Source organism: Eubalaena glacialis, chromosome 10 (assembly GCF_028564815.1).
Source record: "Eubalaena glacialis isolate mEubGla1 chromosome 10, mEubGla1.1.hap2.+ XY, whole genome shotgun sequence".
Lineage (NCBI taxonomy): Eukaryota > Metazoa > Chordata > Mammalia > Artiodactyla > Balaenidae > Eubalaena > Eubalaena glacialis.
In genome coordinates, this window is record NC_083725.1 from 57,107,656 (window position 1) to 57,131,950 (window position 24,295).

Consider the following 24,295-nt stretch of genomic DNA (forward strand, 5'->3'; position numbering starts at 1 on the left):
CCACCCCTCTAGGTGGTCACAAAGCACAGAGCTGATCTCCCTGTGCTATGCGGTTGCTTCCCACTAGCTATCTATTTTACGTTTGGTAGTGTATATATGTCCATGCCACTCTCTCACTCTGGACAAATGGACTTTTACCTTTTACCTTTTTGCCTGTGCATTCCCTTCCCAAGCTCTCCAAAGGCTAGGTGTATCAAGAAGTACACTTCATAAAAGGAAGTATTAAAGATATTAGCCAAGGGAGATTTTCAGAGAAGGCCCCACAAATATTCCAGAGGATTTAATAAACTCTTGCCTCAACAGATGTGTTTATAGCAACTGGAAAGTGGAGATTTCCCAACCCTATTTCTGTGAACTAGTAGATTTTGACTAGTAGATAGATTTATCACAGTCCAATTATGGGTCCTGAGTACCTGAGCCATACCCATATATTAAAGAAAGAGCAATTCCCAGAATTCTTTCTGAGAAACAGAAGTCAGAGGAAGATTCTGACTGGGTTTCGTTTCTTTGAAGACACTGTACCTGTCCTGCCCTATTATGATCCTGGCAAGAAGTGGCTGGAGAAATTTTAGGCTTCATTTCATTGTCATTTTTCAGACCACCCAGAGATGGTAACCTATAAAAAACAATGCAACATTAATTAATGTTAATGTAGTCTGACATCAATTATCATCAATTATTAATGATAATTTTAGAAACAAGTATAAATATAAGAAAATGAAAAATATCTCAGTGGTTTTCTTTAGAGCATCTACATGTATAGAGGTTAAGAACCCAGGCTTTGTATCAGATAAACCTGGGTGGGTTCAAAGCCCAGCTTTCTTTATTAGAAGCTGACTGGCATTAGACAAGCTGGGTAATCTTACAAAGTCTCAGTTACCAATTCAGTGAAATTGGGATAAAATTTATTCATTCTCCAAAAATTTATTGAGTGTTTACTATATGTACTGCTCTAAGCATGGGAGAGGTAGTAAAGAACAAAATACACATAAAAAAAGCTCTGTCCTCATGGAATTGACATGCTGATGGGGGTAGACAGCCAATAAACAAGGTAAATGAGTGAATTCTATAGTCTGTTCAGTGATGATAAATGCCATGCAATGCTGGAGGAATGGAGTATTAAATCATGAATAGAATGGCTAGGGAAGTTTTCACCAAAAAGGTGAAATTTGAGCAGATAACTGAAGGCAGTAAAGGAATAATAATAATCAGATATCTGATGGAAAAGGACCTAGCAGAGCAAATGAGCACTAAGGCCTTGAAGTGGGAGCACGCCTGTGTGCAGTATGGCTTGAGGAAGATGAGTTAGTGGGCGAAAAGTCGGAGAGAGGTCAGAGATCAGGCAGGACCTTGACGGCCACAGTAATGACTTTAGCTTTTACCCTGGGTGCGTGGAGGGTACAGTGTCCAGTATTAGCAAAGCTGTAGAGAACACAGCAGTCCGTCACATTACTGCTACTGGGGAGATAATTTGGTACAATCTTCCTGAGGATAACTGGTAATGTGTATCAAAAGCGTGAAAAATGGGCTCATCCCTTATCTCTGAAATTTCACTTCAAAGTTTTTATCCTACAGAATACGCAGGTGTGTGCAAAGAATTATGTGTGATTATATTTGTTACAACATGATTCATAATATAAAAAACTAAAAACCATCTAAGTATCCCACAGGAGATGGGCTAAACAAAAGGTTTAATCAATGAGATGATGAGAAACCATTTGTTCATGTTTTAGAATATTTAAAGCCATAGCGAAATTTTCACCACTGTTTGTTGTGTAGCAAAGGTTCATATGATATGATCTCAGTTTTGTTTCAAATGTATCTATATGTTTCAAGTACAAATATATGTACATATTATATATGCATTGAAATGAAGGATGTACACCCATAACATTACAGAAAGTTTCCTCTATTTAGTGGGGTTATGGGTGATTGTTTTGTATCTCTTGCTCTTCTCATTTCTTCCAAAATTTCTGTGATAAAGATGTATTACTTTAGTAATCAGAAAAAAAAACAAAAGCCAAAAAAAAAATTGGTCAACTTCTGTAGGAAGCCTTTACTAGGAATCCCTAATAATTACTCCCTCCTCTTTGCAGCCTCTGTACTTTCTTTTGTTATCTTCATCACGTGCATTATTTCTTTAGCCACAATCTCTCTACAAGACTAAGTTTATGAAAGTTGGTTTATATGTCTCATAGCTCTATAGCTTCAGTGTCCAGAATAGTGCCCGGCACACAGTGGTGTTCAATGTTTGTTGGATTGAACTAAATTCCAAAGTACTAGACATTTAATTCTCAATTATCTTTCATAACGAGATTACTCAAAAGAAGCATGCCTAGGGTTTTGAACATGACTTTAGGAATCCACAAAGCACCTAAATTACACATATGATAGCTGATATATTGTGACATTAATAAACTGAATGTTGACAGCACAGTGCAAGATATATAGTAGATGCTCAATAGATACTTATCAGAACCATAAGTTCTGATCTGAGGTCTTAAAAAGTATCCTACACAAAGGGAGAGGAGAAAATAGAAATCTTCTGATATAAGAAGAAAACAGGACCATCATAAATTGTAATACATTCATTTGCTCGAAGAACATTTATTGAGTGCCAGCCACGTTTGGCAAAAATGCTTTCCAATTTGATCTAAATATGAACCTGTGTCACATCATAATATCCACACACTCAGAAAACAAGACAGGTTTTCCCAAATCCAGAAGGAAAGTTAGATGTTTCCTCCTCTGTGCTATTTTGTTTCCACCTCTGTCATAGCATTTATCCTGCTGAATCATAATTTATCACTCTGGCTTTCCCACAGATTGTGAGCCCTGGTCGGCTTGATTATCCCCAGCACCTAGAATGTAGCATCAAGAATAGTGGATGAAGGAATGAATCAATGAACACTTATTTAAAATTCCCTGCATCAAGATAGGACTTGAAAATATACTTAGTAAAGTGCAACACAAAAAATACCCAGGGACTTCCCTGGTGGTCCAGTGGTTAAGAATCTGCATTACAATGCAGGGGATGCAGGTTTGATCCCTGGTCCGGGAACTAAGATCCCACATGCCGTGGGGCAACTAAGGCCACGCGCCACAACTACTGAGCCCGAGCACTCTGGAGCCCACGTGCCACAATTAGCACTAGAGAAGCCCACACGCCGCAACAAAGAAGAACCCACGTGCCACAACGAAGACCCAGTGCAGGAAAGAGAGAGAGAGAGAGAGAGAATGGAAGAAAGAAAGAAAGAAAGGGAGGGAGGGAGGGAGGGAGGAAGAAAGAAAGAAAGAAAATACCCAATGCATTACCTTTCAATGTTCGTATTCTTCCCACCACTCCCATTCTGCTCCAATTTCTGCGGGAAACTGACATTTGTCGCTTTGGTGGGGGAGATAGCTTGTCTATCTTGAATTACCTTGGGTGATAAGATCTCTGTAGAATGAATGAAAGTGAGTTTCCTTTCAACTCTACATAGGCGGTTTGTACTTAACACAGATTTTTTAAAACTCATAATTTTACTAGGGAAATTGTTCACATAAGATACACTTTCTTATCTTTAAATTATTGTCCCTTGTCCTAGTGTGGTTAAAATATATATATATTTTTTGCTGTATATTTATTACATGCAAAGCTCTGGCCGGGCACTTTAGAAAATACAAAGAGGCAAGTCTCTGCCCTTAAAGATCTTTCAATAAATACAGTTGAAGAGGAAAAATAAGATATAAACAGAAAACATGAGAGCTGTCATTTGTGGAGGTCTTACCACCTGCCAACAGTACTAAGTGATTTACACACATTATATAAATAGCAACTCAAGACAGTGATGCAGAATGTCTAAATCTCAAATAAATGGTGCAATCTCTAATGTTCAGAGAAGAGAGAAGCCACTTCAGAATCCACTGATGAGAGACGTTTTCATGGAGGAAGTGAGATGTGATAAGGGTACAAAGAGGAGAGTAGGATTGGGATAGACTGTAAAAAAAGGAAGGGAATTCCAGGCAGGAGAAAAAGAGTGAACAGAAGCATGAAGTTGAGGAAGGGCAAGGCATGTTAGAAGAGCATGAATAGACAATTTTGCTCAAAGAAAGAGTCTGTAAGGAACAGTGACAAATGAAGCTAAAGAATGAAAGCGTATGAGTATTAGGCTAAAAGTTTGTATGTAATCCTGTAGGCCACATGTCACAAAACCAACATTCACAAGCCAATGTTTACCCATTGATATATATTTTGTTTGGCCCAGTTAGCATTTTTGTTTCAATGTAAATTTGTTGCCAAAATTTAACGGTCAATAGATTTCATATGTCAGGATATCTGCTTCTCTTGAAGAATCAGAAAATTTGCTACCACTTGGCCCACATTTCCACAAATCAATAATCTGCTAGACTACCTTATCAAAGGGTAGATTGGCAACCCCTGGGGATCCCTAGGACCCTTTCAAGAAGTCTTTGAAGTCCTAAGATTTTCTTCACATGCTTCAACCAAAACAACATATCACACCAGATTATATGAAGACGCAGATATAAGAATCCACTGTCTTCTATAAAGCCAGATATCAAAGATATAAAACTACCTCTCTTCATTTTTCATAAAAATTATTATTTATGCTAACATGTCTCCCTATCATGTGACATCCAGCCCAGTTCATGCATTTATGTTAGCTGCCTGGACCTTGTAGGCAGCTGAGTTTTGAGCCGTGCAGAGCCAGCAAAGAGATCACAGTTTAAGAGTCTGAGAGTCATAAAGTGGTTAAGGTGAGATACAAGATTCCAGGAATAGAAGATGTTTGTTAGAGAGAAGAATACAGTGATTATTCATGAAACTAACTTTATTTATTTTGGCCATAGGAGTTGCTAAGCAGTATGGCTTGGCTCATAAGTAATAAAGAGTGACAGATTATACCCAGAAATCGTCGACCTACCTCGGACACCTTCTTCTTTGTCTGACTGGTCTTTTAACTTGCTCTTCCTTTGTCCATTCTGTCCACCTTCTTCTACAGTGGTCTCCATAGGCAGTTTGTTCTCCATCTCCTTGAGCTCAATCCTAGGAATGAACCAAGATATTTGTCCATAGGTGACTGTGTAAACTCTCAATTCTGAGAAGCAGCCAAGCTTGCTCACTGATTCTGAATGAAATAAGCCTACTTCTCTCAAGGGGGCAAGTGCTTTTATTTACTAAGTACAAATCATGGACTCATTCTCTTTGGGAGCCAACCATGACCCTCCCCCTTTTTATATAGATAAATTGCTTTGAAGGCCTGGATTTAAGTTTTGTTTTTTATATCAGCTTGAATTTGTCTTTTCTAGTTCTGTAACCAGATGCCATAGGCCTGAAACAGTGAAAGGTAGTCATTGGATAGCTTGAAGGCAAGGATTCATAGCCTGGTAGGCAGGGTACGCCCAGAAATAACCACTCCTCTCCTCCCTCTTTCTCCTCCCCACTTCTCCAACCTCTCCCCAGGCAAAATTGAGGGACCTGCAAAGGCAAGGGAGGAAGGGATTTGTTTAGTTGGTGTGTGTAGTTGTAGATTTTCTTTTCAAGAGGCGGTACTTGCAGTAAATTCAAGGGCCAAACTTCAAATAAATGAAACACCTACAGCTGTTTTGAATATTTGAGACCTCATGTCCATTTCTAGGCTCTCTATTTGACAGGAACTTCCATCTCTGTTCCTTAACCAACTGCAATTATTTCCCTCCTGGATTGCTTAAGCCAAACTATGTCCAAGAGGACAGCCAACTTGCCTTCCAAAATATAATCAAAATAAAACTATTTGGAAACCACTGATTTATATTTAATGAGTAAGGCAACATGCTACAATGGAAACAACACTGAAACAGTCAGGAGCCATGGTTTTATTTCTGGATTGGCCCCTCAGTTTTGTAACCATTTCATCTGTAAGATGAGGGGATTGGACTCATTAATCTTTAAGGCTTATTCTCCCCCTTACACTGATTTTGCTGAGGTCTGTGGCATACAGTTTTTCCAGGAGGGACTTGTTCCAAACCAACAAACACAAGAGGATGTCACAGACTCAAAAACATGAGAAAAAAAAAAAAAAAGAGAGAGAGAGAAAATAATACTTTGGGAAGCTGGTTACTATTTCCCAAACTTCCTTTACCCAAAATGCATAGTAGTTAATGGCACAGCAATTAAGATTAAAAACATGATTAAGAGCTAATAATGGGTAAGTAATGAACAAACTGGAAATAAAACCCAAGTCTCCTGACTCCTATTCCAGTGCTTTTAATACTGCATCCTGTCACTTCACTTGTTAAAAAAAAAAAAAAAAGAATTACAACTACATGCTGTACACCTAAAACTAACACAACATTGTAAATCAACTATATTCCAATAAAATTTTTTTAATTAAAAATTAAAAAAAGAATTAAAATTACAATTAATTTTGCTCCTCTATAAAATGAATAAAATTATAATATGTATCTCAAATGGTTGTAGTAAAGATTAAATACAAGACTACTGAGAAAGTGCTTAACAATACCTAGCATCTAGTAAGTGCTCCATAGATGATAACTATTATTGTTATTATTATCATTATTGTTATCATTATCATTATTATAATCATTGTCAGCAGCAGCCGCTGGCAATGCCCACTATGCTCTTGGAGTGAAGCTGTACCTTGTCTTTCTAGCTGCTTCAGTGGTAAAAAACAGAGCTCAGAGAGGAGGTAGTCTAGACTGCAGGACAAGGAAGAAGCTAGGTCAGAGGAAGGGGTGAAAGGTAGAGCAAAACCTAGCAGGTGAGAAGAATTTTACTAATACTGCCAGGACTAAGGTTGGTGGGAGGTAGTATGAAAATTTCCAGGGAACCAAGAGTAGTTTAAAAAAAGAGTAACCTAAGTGCCGTTGTTTTTTAACTTAACTACAGAAAGTGTATGCAATAAACTCTTATTTGTTGGAGCACTGAGGGAGCAACAGAGAGAGATAAAGAGAGAGAGAGAGAGCATGAGCTAGAAAACTCAAGTGTGACACACTGTCCAGTTCCATCAATAGGTCCCCAAGGATTGCTGTGCCTGGAGGAACCTGTGGAGGAAAGCACTGACCTTGGAAATGAAAGCATGCTGTTGGACCGCTTCTCCAAGGATTCTCTGCTAGACAACACTGAGTCCACAGTGTCAGGCCTCTGGGGACAGGGACAGAGACAGGTTATACTTGGGCTGTGGTCCAGGACACAGAAAAATCAGAGCCACAGGGTGCTCAGAAGCCTCAGACTACCATGATACTCTCTACTGTTATTTTTGTTTAGTGCTCAAAGCCTAGAGCTTAAAATGCAATGAGGAATGATCTCATTTATCAAAGTAGTCACCCTGCATGGTCACATACCAATTCCATTGATGCTGCCTTTTCTCAACCCATTTCCTCCTTGGAAACTGCCCTCAGAGTTGACAGCTCCTTTCAGACATCTTTAAGAGGACAGCCAACTTACTAAAACTCTCAGGAAAATGAGCAAGCTGGCTAATTCCACTCTTGACCCAAATAACTCTAAAACTGGGTAGTTAAGAGAAGGGCTTTGGAGTCAGGCATCCTCATGTTTAAATCCTCTCACTGCTAACAGCCACATAGCCTTAGACCCTAGGTACGTGGGGATAATAATAGGATCAGAGTCACAGGATTTTAATGAGGTACTGTATATAAGTGGCTAGCACATATAAGCATTCCACAAATAGCGGCTATTATAATTATTATATATAATAATATTCTAATATATAATATTATATATGATTTAAATTATAATTATATAATTATAATATATAAGTTATAATAACGGATAATAATCACATTATTAAATTATACTAGTATAGAATGATATATAAAATTATTCTTTTTGGATTAATGACATGGTTTATAAAAGGCTTTGAAGGGGATTCCAAAAGTAGAAGTTTTAAAAATATTTCAAGCAAAAGCAGCATCAGTGAAGTTAGCACACAGCTTCCCAAGAGAACTCCTCTGCAGGACAGCACTCAGGTTTACATTATGGAACATTTGGGAGAAAAACAGTCACTCTCACAACTTTATAGCAGTTTCCCAAAATGTGTTTTATAGACGTTAATGAATATTGACTCAACCTAAAGTTCCATGATTAAATACATTCGGGCAGTTAAAGCAGCTTCTTTCCAGCCAGACCTCTCAGATCCTTTAACATGCCCCTGTGCTTTGGCCTCCAGACGGTTTTTTCATAGAATATTTCTCAAGACTAGTTCTTTTGGAAAATGCTCCTTAAAAGGTACGTCTTAGAGTGCAGCAGTCCAAATAAAACATCATCCTTTCTTTTAAACGCATATTGAAGCTTACAAATTTCTGTAGAATCCCTGAGGGTGAGAGATGAAGCAGCACTTCGGCCTTGCTTCTGGTTTTGCAAATCTTGCCTATGTTTTTATGAAAAAGAGAGGGTGATACTTGTGTGTGTGTTTCCACTTTGCACACACAGGGTTGGCATCCCTCTTAGCAATCCTGTATGAAGCCAGAGTGTGGAGAAAACACCAAGAGCTTCATTATGCACAACTCCGTCTCCTATATACCCATCCCAGAGCACCATGAAAGGAGAAATTAGAGGGTAGAATTAAACCATATTTATAACCTTTCCTTTCATAGCTTTTTCATTTAAAAGTCTGGCTTTTGCTCTATGGGACACAGGATTATATAACATTCATGATAATCCAATTCGCTCATACAAACTTAGTACATTAAGATTCAGTTAGTCCTGTTGATTGACTGTTTAACTGCCTCCTTAAAGTCTGCTATGTCCAACTTAGCATGAAGGTCACACCAGCTACTTAACGGTTAACAGTGATGGGTCAATTATGAAATTTCTTCTACAACAATGCAAATTAAAAGCTAAAGATACATTTCCATGACTTGAATGCGATTTTTCTGTAGACTTTCATTGAAATAAAATAGTGTAATCAGCACAAAAAGAGTAATTAGGAAGTCTGGGCTTGAATTTCAGTTCTACGGCAGGGCACCCTGACTTCAGGTTCCCACATAACCTCTCTGAATCCCCATTTTTCTCATTGGTAAAATCAGGATAATAATTCTCGTTTTATAATGCTTTGAGACTCAAACGAAATAATATACGTGGAAGAATTTTTTAAACCATAAGGTATTATAAAATGTTCAGAATTATAAGAGTTTCTATCACTATATTTTTCAGGTGGCATTGAATTAAAACTTAAAGTTCCTTAGCCCCTCTAACTTTTTTGTCAGAGAGTTAATCATCTATAAACAAGTACTTCTTTGACTTGGGGTAACTGCCATTCAAAATATGTCAACCTTAGTTTTTCTTAAAGATGACCCATTTACAGATGATTCAGAGCTACATCAGGAAAGGGGTTAGGAGAAGGAAAATATTAATTTACATTTGCTAGGGCTCTCGCCAAAGCCCCACTTCCATCTATTGTACAAAGGAAGTCCTTATAAAATCTCATCTTCACTTTGCCATCTTTGATCATGAGGACCCCAATTCCTTTGAATGTAAACTCCACGTTTTGTTTGGTGGAAATGGATCGTGATAAAAAAAGCAACGTCTCCTTCACACATCTTTCCACCGTATCTCTGTTAAATGGACCCTCTAGAGATATCATGACAAAATTAAGTGGAACAACCGGGATATCACCTAGAGGAGAAAAAGACAGTTGGGGTGAGGGGAAAGAAGTGGAAATTACAACAAGGACATATACACACTCACAAATAATTATCTGATTCTCACTTAATACTCAAAAATAGAACTGTCCATGTGAAGCCTTTAGTTGTACCCTATTAACAGATATTAATCAATACAATTTTCCCTAAAAGTAGAATGTTTTTTGCTCAGAATAAGAACAAATAGCTTCCTAAGCAATACTCCAGACAAGATTTTTATTTTCTCTTGGAGACATATTTATAACTAACTGTTCCTCTTCATCAGAGGGTTTTCTGAAGTTTTCAGTCCCCTTTCAGGACACGCTGCAGCAATATTTGCCTCTCTCCTCCAGTTATCATATCATTTTTAAATGGTTATAAATATCTACAAACATTAAGTGTTTTGAAAAGATAGTTATCTCCACTAGAAGTTACCTTTCAAACAAAAGTGGGTCTTATCAGAGGGTATCAGTCTGAGTGACTTGCAGCCAGCTTTTCCTCTCTAATGAGTCCATAAATGGCAGTGCAGGGGAATATGGTTATATCTAGCATGAAAGCAAGCACAGGGTCTATTCAACTAGAACAGATATAGGAGCTATGCACGGTCCACAAGTCAGAAAAGAGGGAAAATAGGAAAGATGATCAAGATGATAAATTGAAAGGGAGACAGTAGACAAGGTCCACTGATAGAGGACCAGGACAGAGAGAAGATAGGGACATTCTAAACATTCACTCGGCAAAACATTAATTTAGAGCCTTTCCAATGTCTACTACTGCTGGATGATGAGAATTACCAGCTCTACAATACACAAGCTTCCCTATATCAGCCCACAGCCTCTTGCACAATTTAATGGTGATTCTATACCATCTCCCCCTAGATTCTCCCCTCCCATTTGCCCAACGCCTATCTGCAATCTGTCTTCCAGCCCATTTATATAAGGATGCTGTCATCTCATGATGGACAAGCCAGCAGAGACGTTGCAAATCTCATTCTCATGATTTCTCTGTAACTTCTGTGGGCTATACCCTCGCTTTTCTCTTGTATCCATGGCACCACTCTTGGCTATCCAATTTCTTCCTCCTTGGTCTCTTTTGCTGGCTTCCTTCCCCCTCTGCTTCTTATAAGATGGTGTTTGTTTGTTTTAACAGGATTTTGTCTTTGTAGGTCTCCTCTTCTTACTTTATATTGTCTCCTGGGTAAATTTATCCTAATCCTGACCTCTAGTCTCTACCCCTCTCCTGACCTCTGAAATTATCTATACCTAAACGTCCTGACAGGAATCTCAAATTCAACATGTCCAAAAGCAAACTCATTATTTTATCTGCCACCACAGCCTGCCTTTCCCCTTCATTTCCTGTGGCAGTTAATGGCATGAGTATCCATCTATTCTCTGAGAAATCTGAGTCATCCTAAATAGCTTCCTTCCTCTTGCTACCCACCGCTCTCCACTGGTAACCAAATCCCACCAGTTCTACATCTGAAATATCTCATGAGTAGATTCCCTCATCTTCCTCCTGATCGCCACTGCCTTCATTCAGGCTTTCACATATTTTACCAAACTACTTTACTTAAAAGAGCTACCTTCCTAAACTAAAAACTGGACCAGTACAGATAATCCCCTGCTCAAAAAATTTCAGTGGCTCCTCAGTGCCTAGAGGATGAACTCCAAAGTCCTTATCAAACCATATAAGGCTCCTCACAATTTTACACTTACAAACCTCTTACTTCCCTCTACTTGCCTCCATAGTCAAATGTCCTGGCCACACAGAAGAACCAGTTATTCCCTTAACAGGCTTCACTCTTTCCCTTATACTTGAATTGTTCATACTCTTCCTGAAATGCCTTCCACTGCCAGCAAAATCTTATCATACTTTAAGACCTCCTGGCATGTCATCCTCCTAAATCTCCCCAAGCAGAGTTAGGCATCCTCCCCTCTGGGCTCCCCTGGCATTGATCCAGTTCTGATCAATGATCCAGTTCTGATCAATGTTGCTTTTACAGCACTTAATCATGTTGCATCATTTTCTTATATATTTATCTACCATGCTAGATTCTGAGCTCTTCAAAGCAAGGACCATGTCTTAATAATCTTTAAGAATCATTGTACAATGTTTGATTAGTTACCTAATTAATGATGAAGAATCGTCACCCCAAAGCTAAACTGTCGGGAATTCCCTGGCGGTCCAGTGGTTAGGACTACGTGCTTTCACTGCCAAGGGCCCGGGTTCGATCCCTGGTCGGGGAACTAAGATCCCACAAGCCGTGCAACATGGCCAAAGAAAAAAGCTAAACTGTCTTTGTTCTTCTGAATGAGTTCAATCATACATGTTTAATTCTGAAATTTCCTCCACCTCATAAAAAAATTAATTATAAATCTAAAGTACTTTTTTGGACCACACTACAAAATCCAAGATGCAAAATAAGCCCTGTTCTAAGGCACAAATGTTTTTGCAAAAAAAAACTGGCTTTATTTTCACTTCATTTGGTAGGTTTTTGATGAATTAGGATATTATATTTCTTCTGTCATAAAATTCTAGGTTAAAAAATAGGCTGGAAAATCCGTCAAACTCACCATACAGAATATATGCATAATGAATTCTAAGTATAGTTTGTTGGTGTTTGTTTGTTTTTCCAATATATCATTTTTTGGTGGAAAGTTACTCTGAAAATTAACCTTCAGGGTTGTTAACATAAAGGAAAGTTTCAGCCTTTTCACCTGTTGGCATTGGGGGTAGACGATGTCTCTTCATCCATATATGAGTCTGATGCACGAGGGCATGATAAGGAAGATAAAAAGGAACACAACCAGAAATTAGGAAGGAAGCCCCCAAAGGCCTCTAAGTAACCAGGGCAGGTGTCACAAAGCCACACATTAAAGCTGGAATTCAAGCATCCTGTGGCAGGCATCACGTCTCCCACTATGTCTCTAGCACCTGGAACAAGGCCTGACACATAGTTGGCCCTCAGTAAATATTTGTGGAAGGAAGGAAGGAGAGAAGGGAGGGAGGAAGGAAGGAAGGAAAAGAGGGAGGAAGGGAGGGAGGGAACAAGGAAGGGAAGAAAGAAGGAAGATTTTAGGGTGTGAGAGGTGTATACGGTATTAAGTCTTTATGGAATTATTAAGCTTCTAATAACTTTTAAATTTTAATAATTTAGATTATATATAATAGAAACACAATAATCTTTTCCTAGCTGATATTAACTGCGATTCTTCCAACCTGTGACCCTAACTAACTTTCTCTTCTTTATAACCATTTTTAATTTCTTAGGATCTGAAATATGAATAAAAATCTGTATGATTTGGTGATGTGGCTTTTATATAAATTTGCCTTGATGTCACATCAGGTTTTAAGCTACTGAGGTTTAAAATAGCCCGCAGGAAGACTGTATATAATTTCCTACCTTGGCCGCTCCCTCTGCCAAATGTACCACGTGAAAAGAGAGCTCCTCAAATCAGAAACCAATAAAGCAGCAACTGGCCAAGCTTTGCCCTTTCATTTTTATCCCCAGGCTGGTCACCTTCTGGGAAAGTCTTAAAAATGAAATATATTTACCAGGAGTATATACTTTGTTTTGTTTGAGTCCATGGATCTGTACTAACTTCTCCGCCATGATAAACATGGGCCTCTGAATTAGAATAAACTTGTTGTTTCCCACCTCAAGTTTTTGTCTCGTGAAAGTGAAAGTTCCAAGTCCTGGAATCTGAACTCCCTGAGCAGACAAAGAAGGGGAAAAAAAACAACAAAAAGAATTCACTGTAAATGTAAAGAAAAATACTCCTTAGCACTGTTATCCTAAAAAACATGAAGAGAATTAAGCTTGGGCCTTAAAATTCAATGATCTTTATGATTCCTTACAGCTTTAGTATTTTATGACTCTAAGTTTTCAAATCAGTATAAAACATATCAATCCACGATGCTTTTCTGATCCTTCATCTCCATATCATTCAAAGGCTATGAGGACTAAGAAAACTTATATGGATGCCATAGCTGCTTTTAATCTATATCTAAGATTACTCTTGTCCTAAATTGTGTGACATTTTAAATTTTAATCCCTTGTCATCAGAGGGGGATTTAAGGGGTCATGAGAATCTCCGCTTTCTCATTCTTTTAGGTTTTATGTCCCTCACTTAAAATCAGACAACACAAAACATCCAAGACACATGCTGCAGTGTGGTGATCTTGGCTGAGGGTAGAAGCAAACACTTCTGGCTCTCACACGGGGTCTCTGTCTCCCTGGAAATATCATACATCAAGGGTTACAAACTCAAATGCCTGCAGGAGCAAAGAAAGAATGCAACGGAGTGAAGGTATCAAGCCAGAGAATGAGATGGCTAAGGAGTGCATGCCCCATCTAAAGGGGAAAGCCCCTTGTCAGCTCCAGCCAAGTGTCACATGTAGGGAAGGAAAACTGGTATCGTTAATCTGCTGATTTTTTGAGAAAATAAATACAAAACTTTGTATAAACTCTTCCAATTTTAAGTGCTCATGACTAATTCAAATTATCAGACCAAATAAAATAGGTTTCAAGGATGAATTCAGCTCAAGAGCTGTCATATTGGGACCTCTGAGCAGGGTATAAAACTTTCACAACATCCCAGCTCCCTCCAAACTCCCCAAATCTCCAATCAGTTCTTTGGCAGCCAAACTTAAGACTTGATGGGAGGAAATAGCCCAGCCCTGGGCAAAGTTTCTCACTTTTGGCAAGTTGAGTTCAGTTCCTGACTGCCTTCTTATATTTCAATTTAAATCCATCCCCTGCAAAGAGGCAAAACAAAAAGCATCATATCCTTCTATAGCCACGCCAGGAACTATCAGAACACAGATGAACAGAATTCACCTACTTCGTCTACATGCACCCGGGCTGACCAGCGATACATTTCCTATCACCAGGGGAGCAGAACTTTCAAATTCATTACCTAAGGGTGAAATCCGTGTTTGTTAAATCTACTACCCACAAGTCCTAATTGTGAGCATCATAAAATCCCAAAACTGCAAGTTAAACTGAGTAGCTCTAAAGTCTGCTATCCTGCTCCCAGCAAAACTATATGAGACAAAGGAGGAAAGATTCTTTGACTTCCTACATTAAAGTTAAAGTATAAATCCTACCTTGTGTAGGGATAGCTGCCGTTCCACGAATTCTGACACATTCCCCCAAATAGTAGAGACTTCTGAAATTCAAAGGAAACAAAAAATAATTTATGAGAGCACCCCTGTGATAGTATCTTAGTGTTAATAAATTAAAATGTATATGCAGAATACAATAACAGTAATTTCTAATTAATTTAGAATTAACAGAAAATAAGGTCATTCTCCAAAGTTAATTTTCCTGGTAAGTAAAGCTTACCCCTTTAAGTTCCCAAAATGTGAAGGAGGAGGAGGAGGAAGAGGAGGAGGAAAAGGATGGGGGAAAGGGAGGAAGGGAGGAGGGGGAGGGGAAGAAGAAGAAATTTCTGAAATCTTCCTAGAATAAAGGGAAATCTGTCACTCCTTTCCTTTTAGTCTATAAATAGAGTTAACCAAGTATAATATAGCCTTTTATTAATGACCCATTCAACAAACCTCTAAGGGTCTACTCTAGTACCTGATTAACATGAACGTTCATTCTTGCACTATTCTATAGCACAGGAAGACGGCCAGGGGCCACTAAGGCATGAAAGGCTGTTGTCTGTACACTGTTTCTGTACTTCTATTTTGGCTAAATTCTTGACTCTGCTTTTCACTCTCATTTGTCACTGTTGGACTCCAGCTGTTGCTTCTCTCTGCTACTAGTACTTTGCACTTTCTGCTTTTGAATGGTCAAAGGGAGGCCTTCTAGGCTTATTTTCTTGTTCTGAGCTGTGTTCCCAAAAAACTGTGGTAGAAAAATAAGTAGTTGCCAATAACTCGTGTTAATGTATGATATGAAGGTATACTCTAGTTATAACTAATATTCATAAATATAGGAAACTATGTCTGTGTTGACATTTCCATTCCAAACCTAGTCAGGAGTTTATTACAGATACGTTTCACTGATGAACTCTTGACAAATGAAAAGAGTTTTATGTTTTAATTCTCAAAATAAAGGATCAAGAACAGTGGCATTTACCAGGTTGCCACCTCAGGTCATAGATGCAGTTGGGGACAAAAACCAATTCTTTCCCCATTTTAGAAACTGCTTGATTTATTGGTATAACTGTTTTTCCTAATGGTTTAAACCACTACCTACAGCAGAAAATTGCAGTCTTTTAATCCAGTATATCAGGGTTATAAATATTTTTAATATGCCAGGGAAAGAGCAGGTTAGGCAACAAGAAGTAGCAGTGACTCTTATGAGCATCTAGGAACAAGTTGGGTGATGGAAACTTACTCAGTCACCAAGAAAACTAGGGCTGCATGCTACAGTGAGCCAAATGCCAAGATTCTGCCCTTCACTCCAAACCACGGATATACAGTTTACGATAATCAGGTATTTCTTCTATTCTATCCCATCCTACTGCATTTCCCACTGCTCCTCACCCCCGCAGACAAAAGGATTCTACTGCTGGCTGCTAAGAACTAAGAAGGGCTTTCAAACAGTCCCAACTGTTTTCTGAGTTCAAATTTTCATCATGACTAAAAATATTATTAATTCACTAATGATACAGAATCTCAATATCCAGACTTACATGGAGACTTTTCAAAGCAAAACTGTGAAGCCTTTCACCTAGACTCATGATATGAAGCTCAAATTTCAGGAAAACAATCTAACCAAAGGAAATGATTTAATTAGGGCCAGGAGAAACTAGATAGCTTGCAACCAAACCCTAGTGGAAAGACTTGACTGAGCTTAATTAGAAATTTGAAGATTGTCTTTCCTCATTTGAATGATACATTCAAGTCCCCTGTGTCGTTTTACTCTATAAAATCTAATAGACAAAGTCATATAAGAGCAGAGTTATTATTCTAAACTGAAATTTGGTATTTTTCACTGAAGGAAAAGGAAAACATGTACAAGATTTCCTTTAAGAAGTTTTAGACTCCTGCAATTCAAATGGAATAGATTTGGAAATCTTACAGACTGTGATTTCTAACTTTGATGTTTTCTATATCCCAAAGTGTCAGAAAAGGTATCACTAAATCTCAAAAGAAAAATAATTTTAATCCAGTCTAAAAAGCAAATTAAAAAATATGCTACTTTTATATTTTTAGGAAAGCTGAGGTTATTATTTATTTTAATCAGATACTGAAATACCAAGAATCACAAGAAATAATCCCTGAACATACCTTCTATATTCAATTCAACCTTCATCTGACTTCAAATTCTAAACATTTTGTGCATTCAAAACCATATTTTTAAACACAATGCCAAGTGTATTCCAAGCAGGAATACTGTATCTTAGTTATAATCATTATAAAAAAAGGGCCAAGTGCCCATTATGTAATTATAGAATAATATATACTTGAAATAGATATTAATATCAAAAGACAAGCCCCCTGACTTTATAAAACATCTTCTAAAATTAAAATACTGATATACAAACACAGCAAATTATTACAGAGTGATTTGCACAGGAAACATATTCCCAGAGCACAGTACAGTGGAAACACCAGTGTGCTGTGTGTCTGAAGACCTACAGCCTTCCTGCCTTCATGGGATTGCTGGCTGTGTAGTCTTCAATACTTTCAACCAGTTCACATCTGTAAAATGATGATGGTACCCTCTAAGTACTATAACTACATAATATTAAACTTTGGTGAAACATATGAAAGCAGCAGGCCTTAACACACACAATGATGAAAACTTAATTTGTATGTTTTGCTGATACTGGGAGTTTATCTTCATCTCCTTTACAGTGGGTCATTTGTGAAAGTTAAGTAAATAGTCATTTGACTTATGCTTCTGTCATTCAATCAATAAAGCTCTTGCTGAAATCACCAGTGGTCTCCTTGTCAATAAATTCAATGGACTTGTTTAATTGTTCACCTCTCTGACCACTCCCTCCTCCTTTAAGGCCCTGTCTTTTTGGCTTTTGTGACACTACTCTCTCCTGGGTTTTCTTCTTGCCTCTCTAGGTATTTCTTCTCAGTCTCCTTTGCAAGCTTACCTTCCTCAACCCAGCCATTAAATGTTGGAGTTTCTCAAGACACAACCCTAAGCCGCCTTCCCTTTTCACTCTATACTTTCTGCCTAAGCAGTCACATCTATGTCCAGGGCTTTAATACCACCAATATGCAGATGACCCCAAATGTTTATTTAGAAGCCCAGACACCCTCTGGTCTTTTGAGGTTGCAGACCTGTGTACCCAACTGCCTTCTTGGATATCTCACGAAGGCACTTTAACTTGGATTTTCCTTCCCTTAAATGTTGTCCTTTTCCCAGGGTTTCAATCTCAACAAATGGTCCCATCATTTACTCAGTTATATAAGCCAGGGACTCAGAAGGCATCCTTGAAACTCCCCTTCTCTGTCACCTCTATATCCAGTCCATCACTGTAATTTGTAGAGTTTTTCTCCAAATAGCCTTTCAGTCTGTCCACTTCTCTCCGTTTTTACTGCTACCAATTCAAACCAAGAGTGAATTCAGATGACTCATTCCCACTTAGGTTACTGTTATAGGCATTCTTGACCCTCTAATTCATTCTCCACATTGCCACCAGACCAGTCTTCTCAAAACGCAAATTTGACCATGTCATTCAGCTCCTCCTTTAGCTCCACTCAAAACACTTAACAGCTTCCCCTCAGGCTGAACATAAAAGCCAACATCCTTAATGTGACTTATGAGGCCACGCCTAACCTGACCCCTCCATTTCCCTCTAGCCTCCTTTACGAACACATTCCCTAGTGCAGCTATAGCGCCACAGAGCATGTTGACCTTCTTTCAGCTCCTCAATCACACCATGCTCCCTCCCTCCAGAGCTTTTGCTCTTGCTATTCTCTCTGCCAAGAACACTCTCACCTCCCCTCCACTCCCTATTCAACTGATCCATTTCACCTACTAAATTCTGAAACCTAGCAGGACGCTGTGGGGCCTTCCCAGGGACAAACCCCCCACCTTCTGTGTCCCCTGCCTATTGCTTGTAGGAAAGCTTTAGCCTCCTAGGCCTTCCCCGAGTTCCAAAGAGCAAATTTAATCAGAGAAGTGAGAAAATGCAAAAACGAAGGAAAACAGTCAAGCAAGACAAAATAATAAGAGTTTAGCCATAAAGCAAAGTCAAGAACCTTCAGTTCCTCTTCAAGGGCTAAAGAAAATGTCCTGAGCCATATCCTTGAGCTGTTTTGCAGATACTAAAAGCCCCACCAGGTGGAGGAAGTTAACTGCATGCAGACCACAAGCATGTAGATCCCAGACAGGTTGGAATTAGAAGGTTGGTGACCCTGTTACCAACAGGTATCACCCTGTTACCTCAAAATCAACGAAGCAGAGAATCGTACACGAGCTGATCATGCACCCTGCAACCCTCTCCCTCACACTGTCTTTAAAAACCCTTCCCTGAAAGCCATCGAGGAATTCAGTTCTTTTGAGCATGAGCTTCCCATTCTCCTTGCTTGGCCCTGCAATAAAGGCTATACTTTCCTTCACCACAACCTGGTGTCAGTAGATTGACTTTCCTGCACATTGGGCAAATGGACCCAAGTTTGGTTTCATAACAATTCCAATTCATTCTTCACATCTCAGCTCAAATCTTCCCTTCTTCAGCAAATCTTGACACACACCTCCATCCTCACCCTCATTAAAAGTTCTCATTGTACCATGCACCTCCTTAGTAGCACTGACTAAATGTAAATTTATATTTATTTCTGTGACTATTTGGTTAATGTGCATCTTCCCCATTAGACTGCAAATTCCAAGGTTTTACTCAACATCAGTTCTCTAGTGCTCAGCACATAGTAAGTTCTCAAAATACTTGAATTGAAGAAATTATATATAAATTTATAAATAGGGCAAATATTTTAAAATCCATAAAACCATTATTTTAAACACTTCTTTTAGAATTAACAGGAAAAATAGGAGTGATGCAGGGGAAAGAGAAAGAAGAGGCATGTACTCCTATTTATTTTGTCTCCTAAAATCGTTTGTTTAAAGCCTAGGCATCATCCCTAAGTTACAATGACTTAATAGCAATAATAGCTTGCATTTCTGGAGCTCCTTTCTTCCCAAGGGCTCCTGTTGCTTGTAGACAGATCTCAGTGTCACTTTTTTAAGAAACTATGTTTTTAACCAAGCCTAGTAAGTTTTTTATGAGAAGATGTCAGGTCTTCTTCCAAACACCCAGTTTTTTTGTTTTATCTCACTTTCTTAACACAACCCCAAGATACCACTGGCAACAAAAGTAGCCTTGTCTTTGCATGAATTCTGAGAAGGAGCCCTTTGGGGTGGTTGTTTTAGCTAACGTTTATTGAGCACTTACTCTGTGCTAGTCCCTGAGCTAATCCCTATGTATACATTATGTTGTTTAATCAAAAACCCTCAGCTGGGGCTTCCCTGGTGGCACAGTGGTTAAGAATCTGCCTGCCAATGCAGGGGACACTGGTTCAAGCCCTGGTCCCAGAAGATCCCACATGCCACAGAGCAATTAAGCCCATGTGCCACAACTACTGAGTTGTGGGCCCGCCAGCCACAACTACTGAAGCCGGTGCACCTAGAGCCTGTGCTCCACAAGAAGAGAAGCCACCGCAATGAGAAGCCCACGCCCCGCAAGGAAGAGTAGCCCCACTCACCGCAACTAAAGAAAGCCCGCCGTCAACAACGAAGACCCAAGGCAGCCAAAAGTAAAATAAATAAATTTATAAAAACCCTCAGCTGGCCCTTTTCTCTCATTAAAGAAGGCAATAAAGAAAGTGTATTTGGACGTCCAGCGTGAGGCTGCCAAGGCAACACGGCCACTCAAGGCCCGCCAGAGACAAGGGATAGGGAAGGTCTCCGCGTTGACCCCCAAGCAGGTAAAGGTTCGTTCCCAGGGCCCCCTGTCCCATGTCGCTTACCCTCCTTGCTCAGCGAGGGCAGCGTGTGCAGCACGTGCCTGCCTAGGTCCTGCAGGGAAGGGACGATGGTATCCAACATCTCCAGTCCCCAGTCGGCTGGGTCTTCAAAGGGTCTCTTTTCTTCCTTCTTTATATGGAGTTTACACAAACGTGGTTTTCCCACTCTCCTGGGAAATTTGGATGTGTCTTAAAAATAAAAATTACCAAATCTTGATTTTTTTTTTTTTTTTTTTTCTTTCTTAAACGTTTTTTCTCGCCGTCCCTCCCCCACTCTGGCTCTCCCGGAAAGGCTCCCACTACAGGAACTCAGAGCGCTGTCTGGCGCTTGAATCAGAAAGTGCAAATCCAAGCCCTCGGGACCACCAAGTGGCCCAGTGAGAGTGTATGCCGGAGCGGTGAGCAAGGTAGGGGGACCGAGGGAGGGCAGGCCAGCCAAGGGGAGGGAGGAGCGCGTTGCTAGGATGCGACAAAGGCTTGCTCCGTTGCCAGGGAGTCAGAGTAGGGCCTCGGCCCCGCCCCCTTAGCTGGATCGGGTCCCAGGTGGCCCGGGTGATCCCGGGAAGAGATTGGCAAGTAACGTAATGGTTTTTAACTTTGTTTTTTCCTTACCCTCTTACCCTGAGCAGCGAAGAGTCTTGGTCGCTTTTGTAATCACCTTGGACAAAATCTGGGAATAACCTTTTGCCCCGAGTGATGGACTTTTGGGTCTCTGGATCTGTTTGAGGGTTTGAGTGTGAGCCGGAATTTGTTTCTCGGGTTTGATTTTTCCTAGGCTCCCCTCATAGGAAATGGAGGGCAGGAGGATTGCGGAGGGAGTTGACTTTTTTTTTTTCATTACAGTCATTTTTCCCCCTTCCTTTTACACTTAACCCATCTCATCCTGTAGAATTGTTTTCATACTCTCTCCTCTACTGATAATGAATTATCACAAAGCAAACACACCCATGTAAACCCCATCCAGGTCAAGAAATAGAACTCCATCAGTACCACAGAAACGCACTTCATTCCCCCACCAGGCATTATTCCAACAAATACTATAAGTTAGTTTTACCTGTGTTTGAACTTTTGGAATCATACCGTATGTATTCTTCTGTGTGTGGCTCTGTCACTAAACGTTGTGAGATTTCTCCGTGGTTTCTGCAGTAGCAATTTGTTCATTTTCAATGTTGCATGTTATTCCTTTGTGTGACTATGGCACTATTTATCCATTCCTCTGTTGAGGGGGATGTGAGTTGTTTCCATTTGGAGCCATTAGGAATAATGTTGCTGCAAACATTCTTGAACACAATTTTTGATGCACATATGTACTCATTTCTGATATGTATATAACTAGGAGTAGATGACTGGGTCATGAGAAATGCAGATTTTAACAAATAATGCCAAGCGGATTTCTAAAGTGGTTGTCCCAATGGTGGTGGGAGGGAAGAACTTCTGGCACATAGTGTGGGCAGAAACCAGAGATGCTCTGCAGCCTGCAATGCACAGGGCAGTCCTGCACAGTGAAAACTGTTCCACATTCTGCACCATTTTTCATATCTCATCAGATTTCCACGTAAGAAGGAAAAAAAAAAAAAGGCTGCTTATGAGCCTAGAAAAAAATCCACTTTACATGTAAATACAAAGAAATTTTTGTTCAATTTCAATATCACTTAATTTCCTAAGAATTTAAAACCCAAGTAAATTGGGGGGAGACTATGCTCTTTTTCAGTATTTAAGAAGAATTCTTCACCAGTTAAGAAAATTATATCATCACCATCAATTAGGCTGGTGGTAGCTGAGTAGCCAACACACCTGAACTAAGCTGCATTTGTAGCTGTTGCATTCAAAGTGATTTTTCCTATAGATAAAGCATGTGGTAACTTTATTTGCCTTCCAGCATAGTCATGCCTGGACATATTATATATGTGTTAAAATATGTACTATTTTACTATACAGTACTTACCTTTAATTTCTCTGATATACTAGAGTTATGACTTTATATTCATTTTAAATGGTATGCTGTATTATATGGTGTATTATCCATAAACCTCATTTCAGGATAATAAGAAGGCATTACAAAATATTTGTTATAAAAAAGAGGGCTTCCCTGGTGGTGCAGTGGTTAAGAATCCACCTGCCAATGCAAGGGACACGGGTTCGAGCCCTGGTCCGGGAAGATCCCGCATGCCTCGGAGCAACTAAGCCCGTGAGCCACAACTACTGAGCCCGCGCGCCTAGAGCCTGTGCTCCACAACAAGAGAAGCCACAACGAGAAGCCAGCGCAACACAACGAAGAGTAGCCCCAACTAGAGAAAGCCCGCACGCAGCAACGAAAACCCAATGCAGCCAAAAATAAATTAATTAAATAAATAAATTAAAAAAAAATTTTTTTTTAATTAACAAAAAGAAGAATTGTTCTATCTAATAAAACTGAGCACCTCTGTGCTAGAAAATGGCAAGCTCTATGACTCAGCCTCTTTCTCTCTCTACCTTGTTTACTAAGAAGCTCAGAACTAAGTTCTGGGCCTTTCTTAAGCTAGTTTCTTGGAAAAATAAGTTCCCCTCACCCTCCCTTTTACCATCTGCCTTTTGTCCTTTAGTCTATTGATGGTGTTGTGTCTTGAAGCACTTGTCCTTGCAGCATAGATATCTCAAATCTTTTGGGGAAATAAGCAGAGAAGATTGCTAAATGGCTCAGCAGCAAGCAAAGGGCAAACTCTTCTGTGACATTTGTCTGAACAGTTGCCCAGCCAGCTATTTTTAGTGGCAAGATCAGCATTATTGTTCTATCTTAAAATAATAATGGAATTGTAAAAATATATTAGTTTCCTAGAATAATAGATTAGATTTTGAGTGAATTATGGTGATGACAATTTTAGTCTCTAGAAAAGCTGTCTTCAGTTTCAGAAGATGGTTATGAATGACTGCTAATTATTAGTGACTTGTAGATGGCCAAAGGAGGATCTACAAAAGATAAAGACCTTTCTTTCAAGGTCATCTTTTCCTTTCGTCAAAGGTCTCTTGACAAAAGAGGCTGTGGAAACACACACGACCCTGTGTTTACTAGCAACTTCCAATGAGCTGCTCATATCCTGAAACTACATACATTTCAGCTGAAAATAAAGCTTGAGCAAACTGTGCAATTCCACTGCTAATAATTCACTCTTTGGATATACCTGCATGATACATTTAAAAAAAAATGTGTATGCAACATTGTTTGTAATGCTAAATCTTAGAATTAACCTAAGATAACCAGCATAGGGAACTAGTAAAATTATAAATCTGTACTTTGAAATACATTTTTAAGAGTTTGCTTTAAAGAAAGATTACACTTATGTGCTGATATTTTAAAAGTTTCAAGATTATTAAGTAAAAACCTGTTGCAGAATAGTATTTATAATATGATCCTATTTGTTCCAAAAACACATATATATGTAATTATACATGCATATTGATATATATGTTAGTAAATACATAGAATATTTGAGAAAAGATACACAAAAAATATTAGCAATGGCTATTTTTGGATACCGTGAAATTGTGTGTAGAAGTACAAGAGTTCAGAGAACCTTTCACTTTTCTCCTTTATTTACTGTTTACCAAGAACATGGATTACTTTAATAATATTTTAGAGATAATTTACCAAAGAAAGAGAGACAGAGAGAGAGAGGTACAGGCAGAGTGCAGAGATTCATGTAAACACTGAAACAAACAAACTGGGCCAAAGTTTTCC

The 24,295-nt window shown here is 39.1% G+C and overlaps 1 protein-coding gene across 2 annotated transcripts in view; it reads right to left on the bottom strand.

The window, feature by feature from the left end:
- The window catches only part of CCDC81 (coiled-coil domain containing 81), a 35,373-nt gene extending 14,711 nt beyond the window's left edge, over window positions 1-20,662 (bottom strand). The window contains exons 1-8 of one of the 2 annotated variants that reach the window (XM_061202754.1): window positions 20,584-20,662; window positions 14,749-14,810; window positions 13,195-13,351; window positions 9,378-9,634; window positions 7,065-7,144; window positions 4,926-5,047; window positions 3,316-3,439; window positions 523-616 (exon numbers count right to left, since the gene is read on the bottom strand). In XM_061202754.1, coding sequence (XP_061058737.1) covers window positions 523-616; window positions 3,316-3,439; window positions 4,926-5,047; window positions 7,065-7,144; window positions 9,378-9,634; window positions 13,195-13,351; window positions 14,749-14,810; window positions 20,584-20,662 — 975 coding nt within the window. The remainder of the gene's footprint in view (window positions 1-522; window positions 617-3,315; window positions 3,440-4,925; window positions 5,048-7,064; window positions 7,145-9,377; window positions 9,635-13,194; window positions 13,352-14,748; window positions 14,811-20,583) is intronic. The other variant, XM_061202755.1, reaches the window with a different exon arrangement.
- Window positions 20,663-24,295: the final 3,633 nt, after the last annotated feature.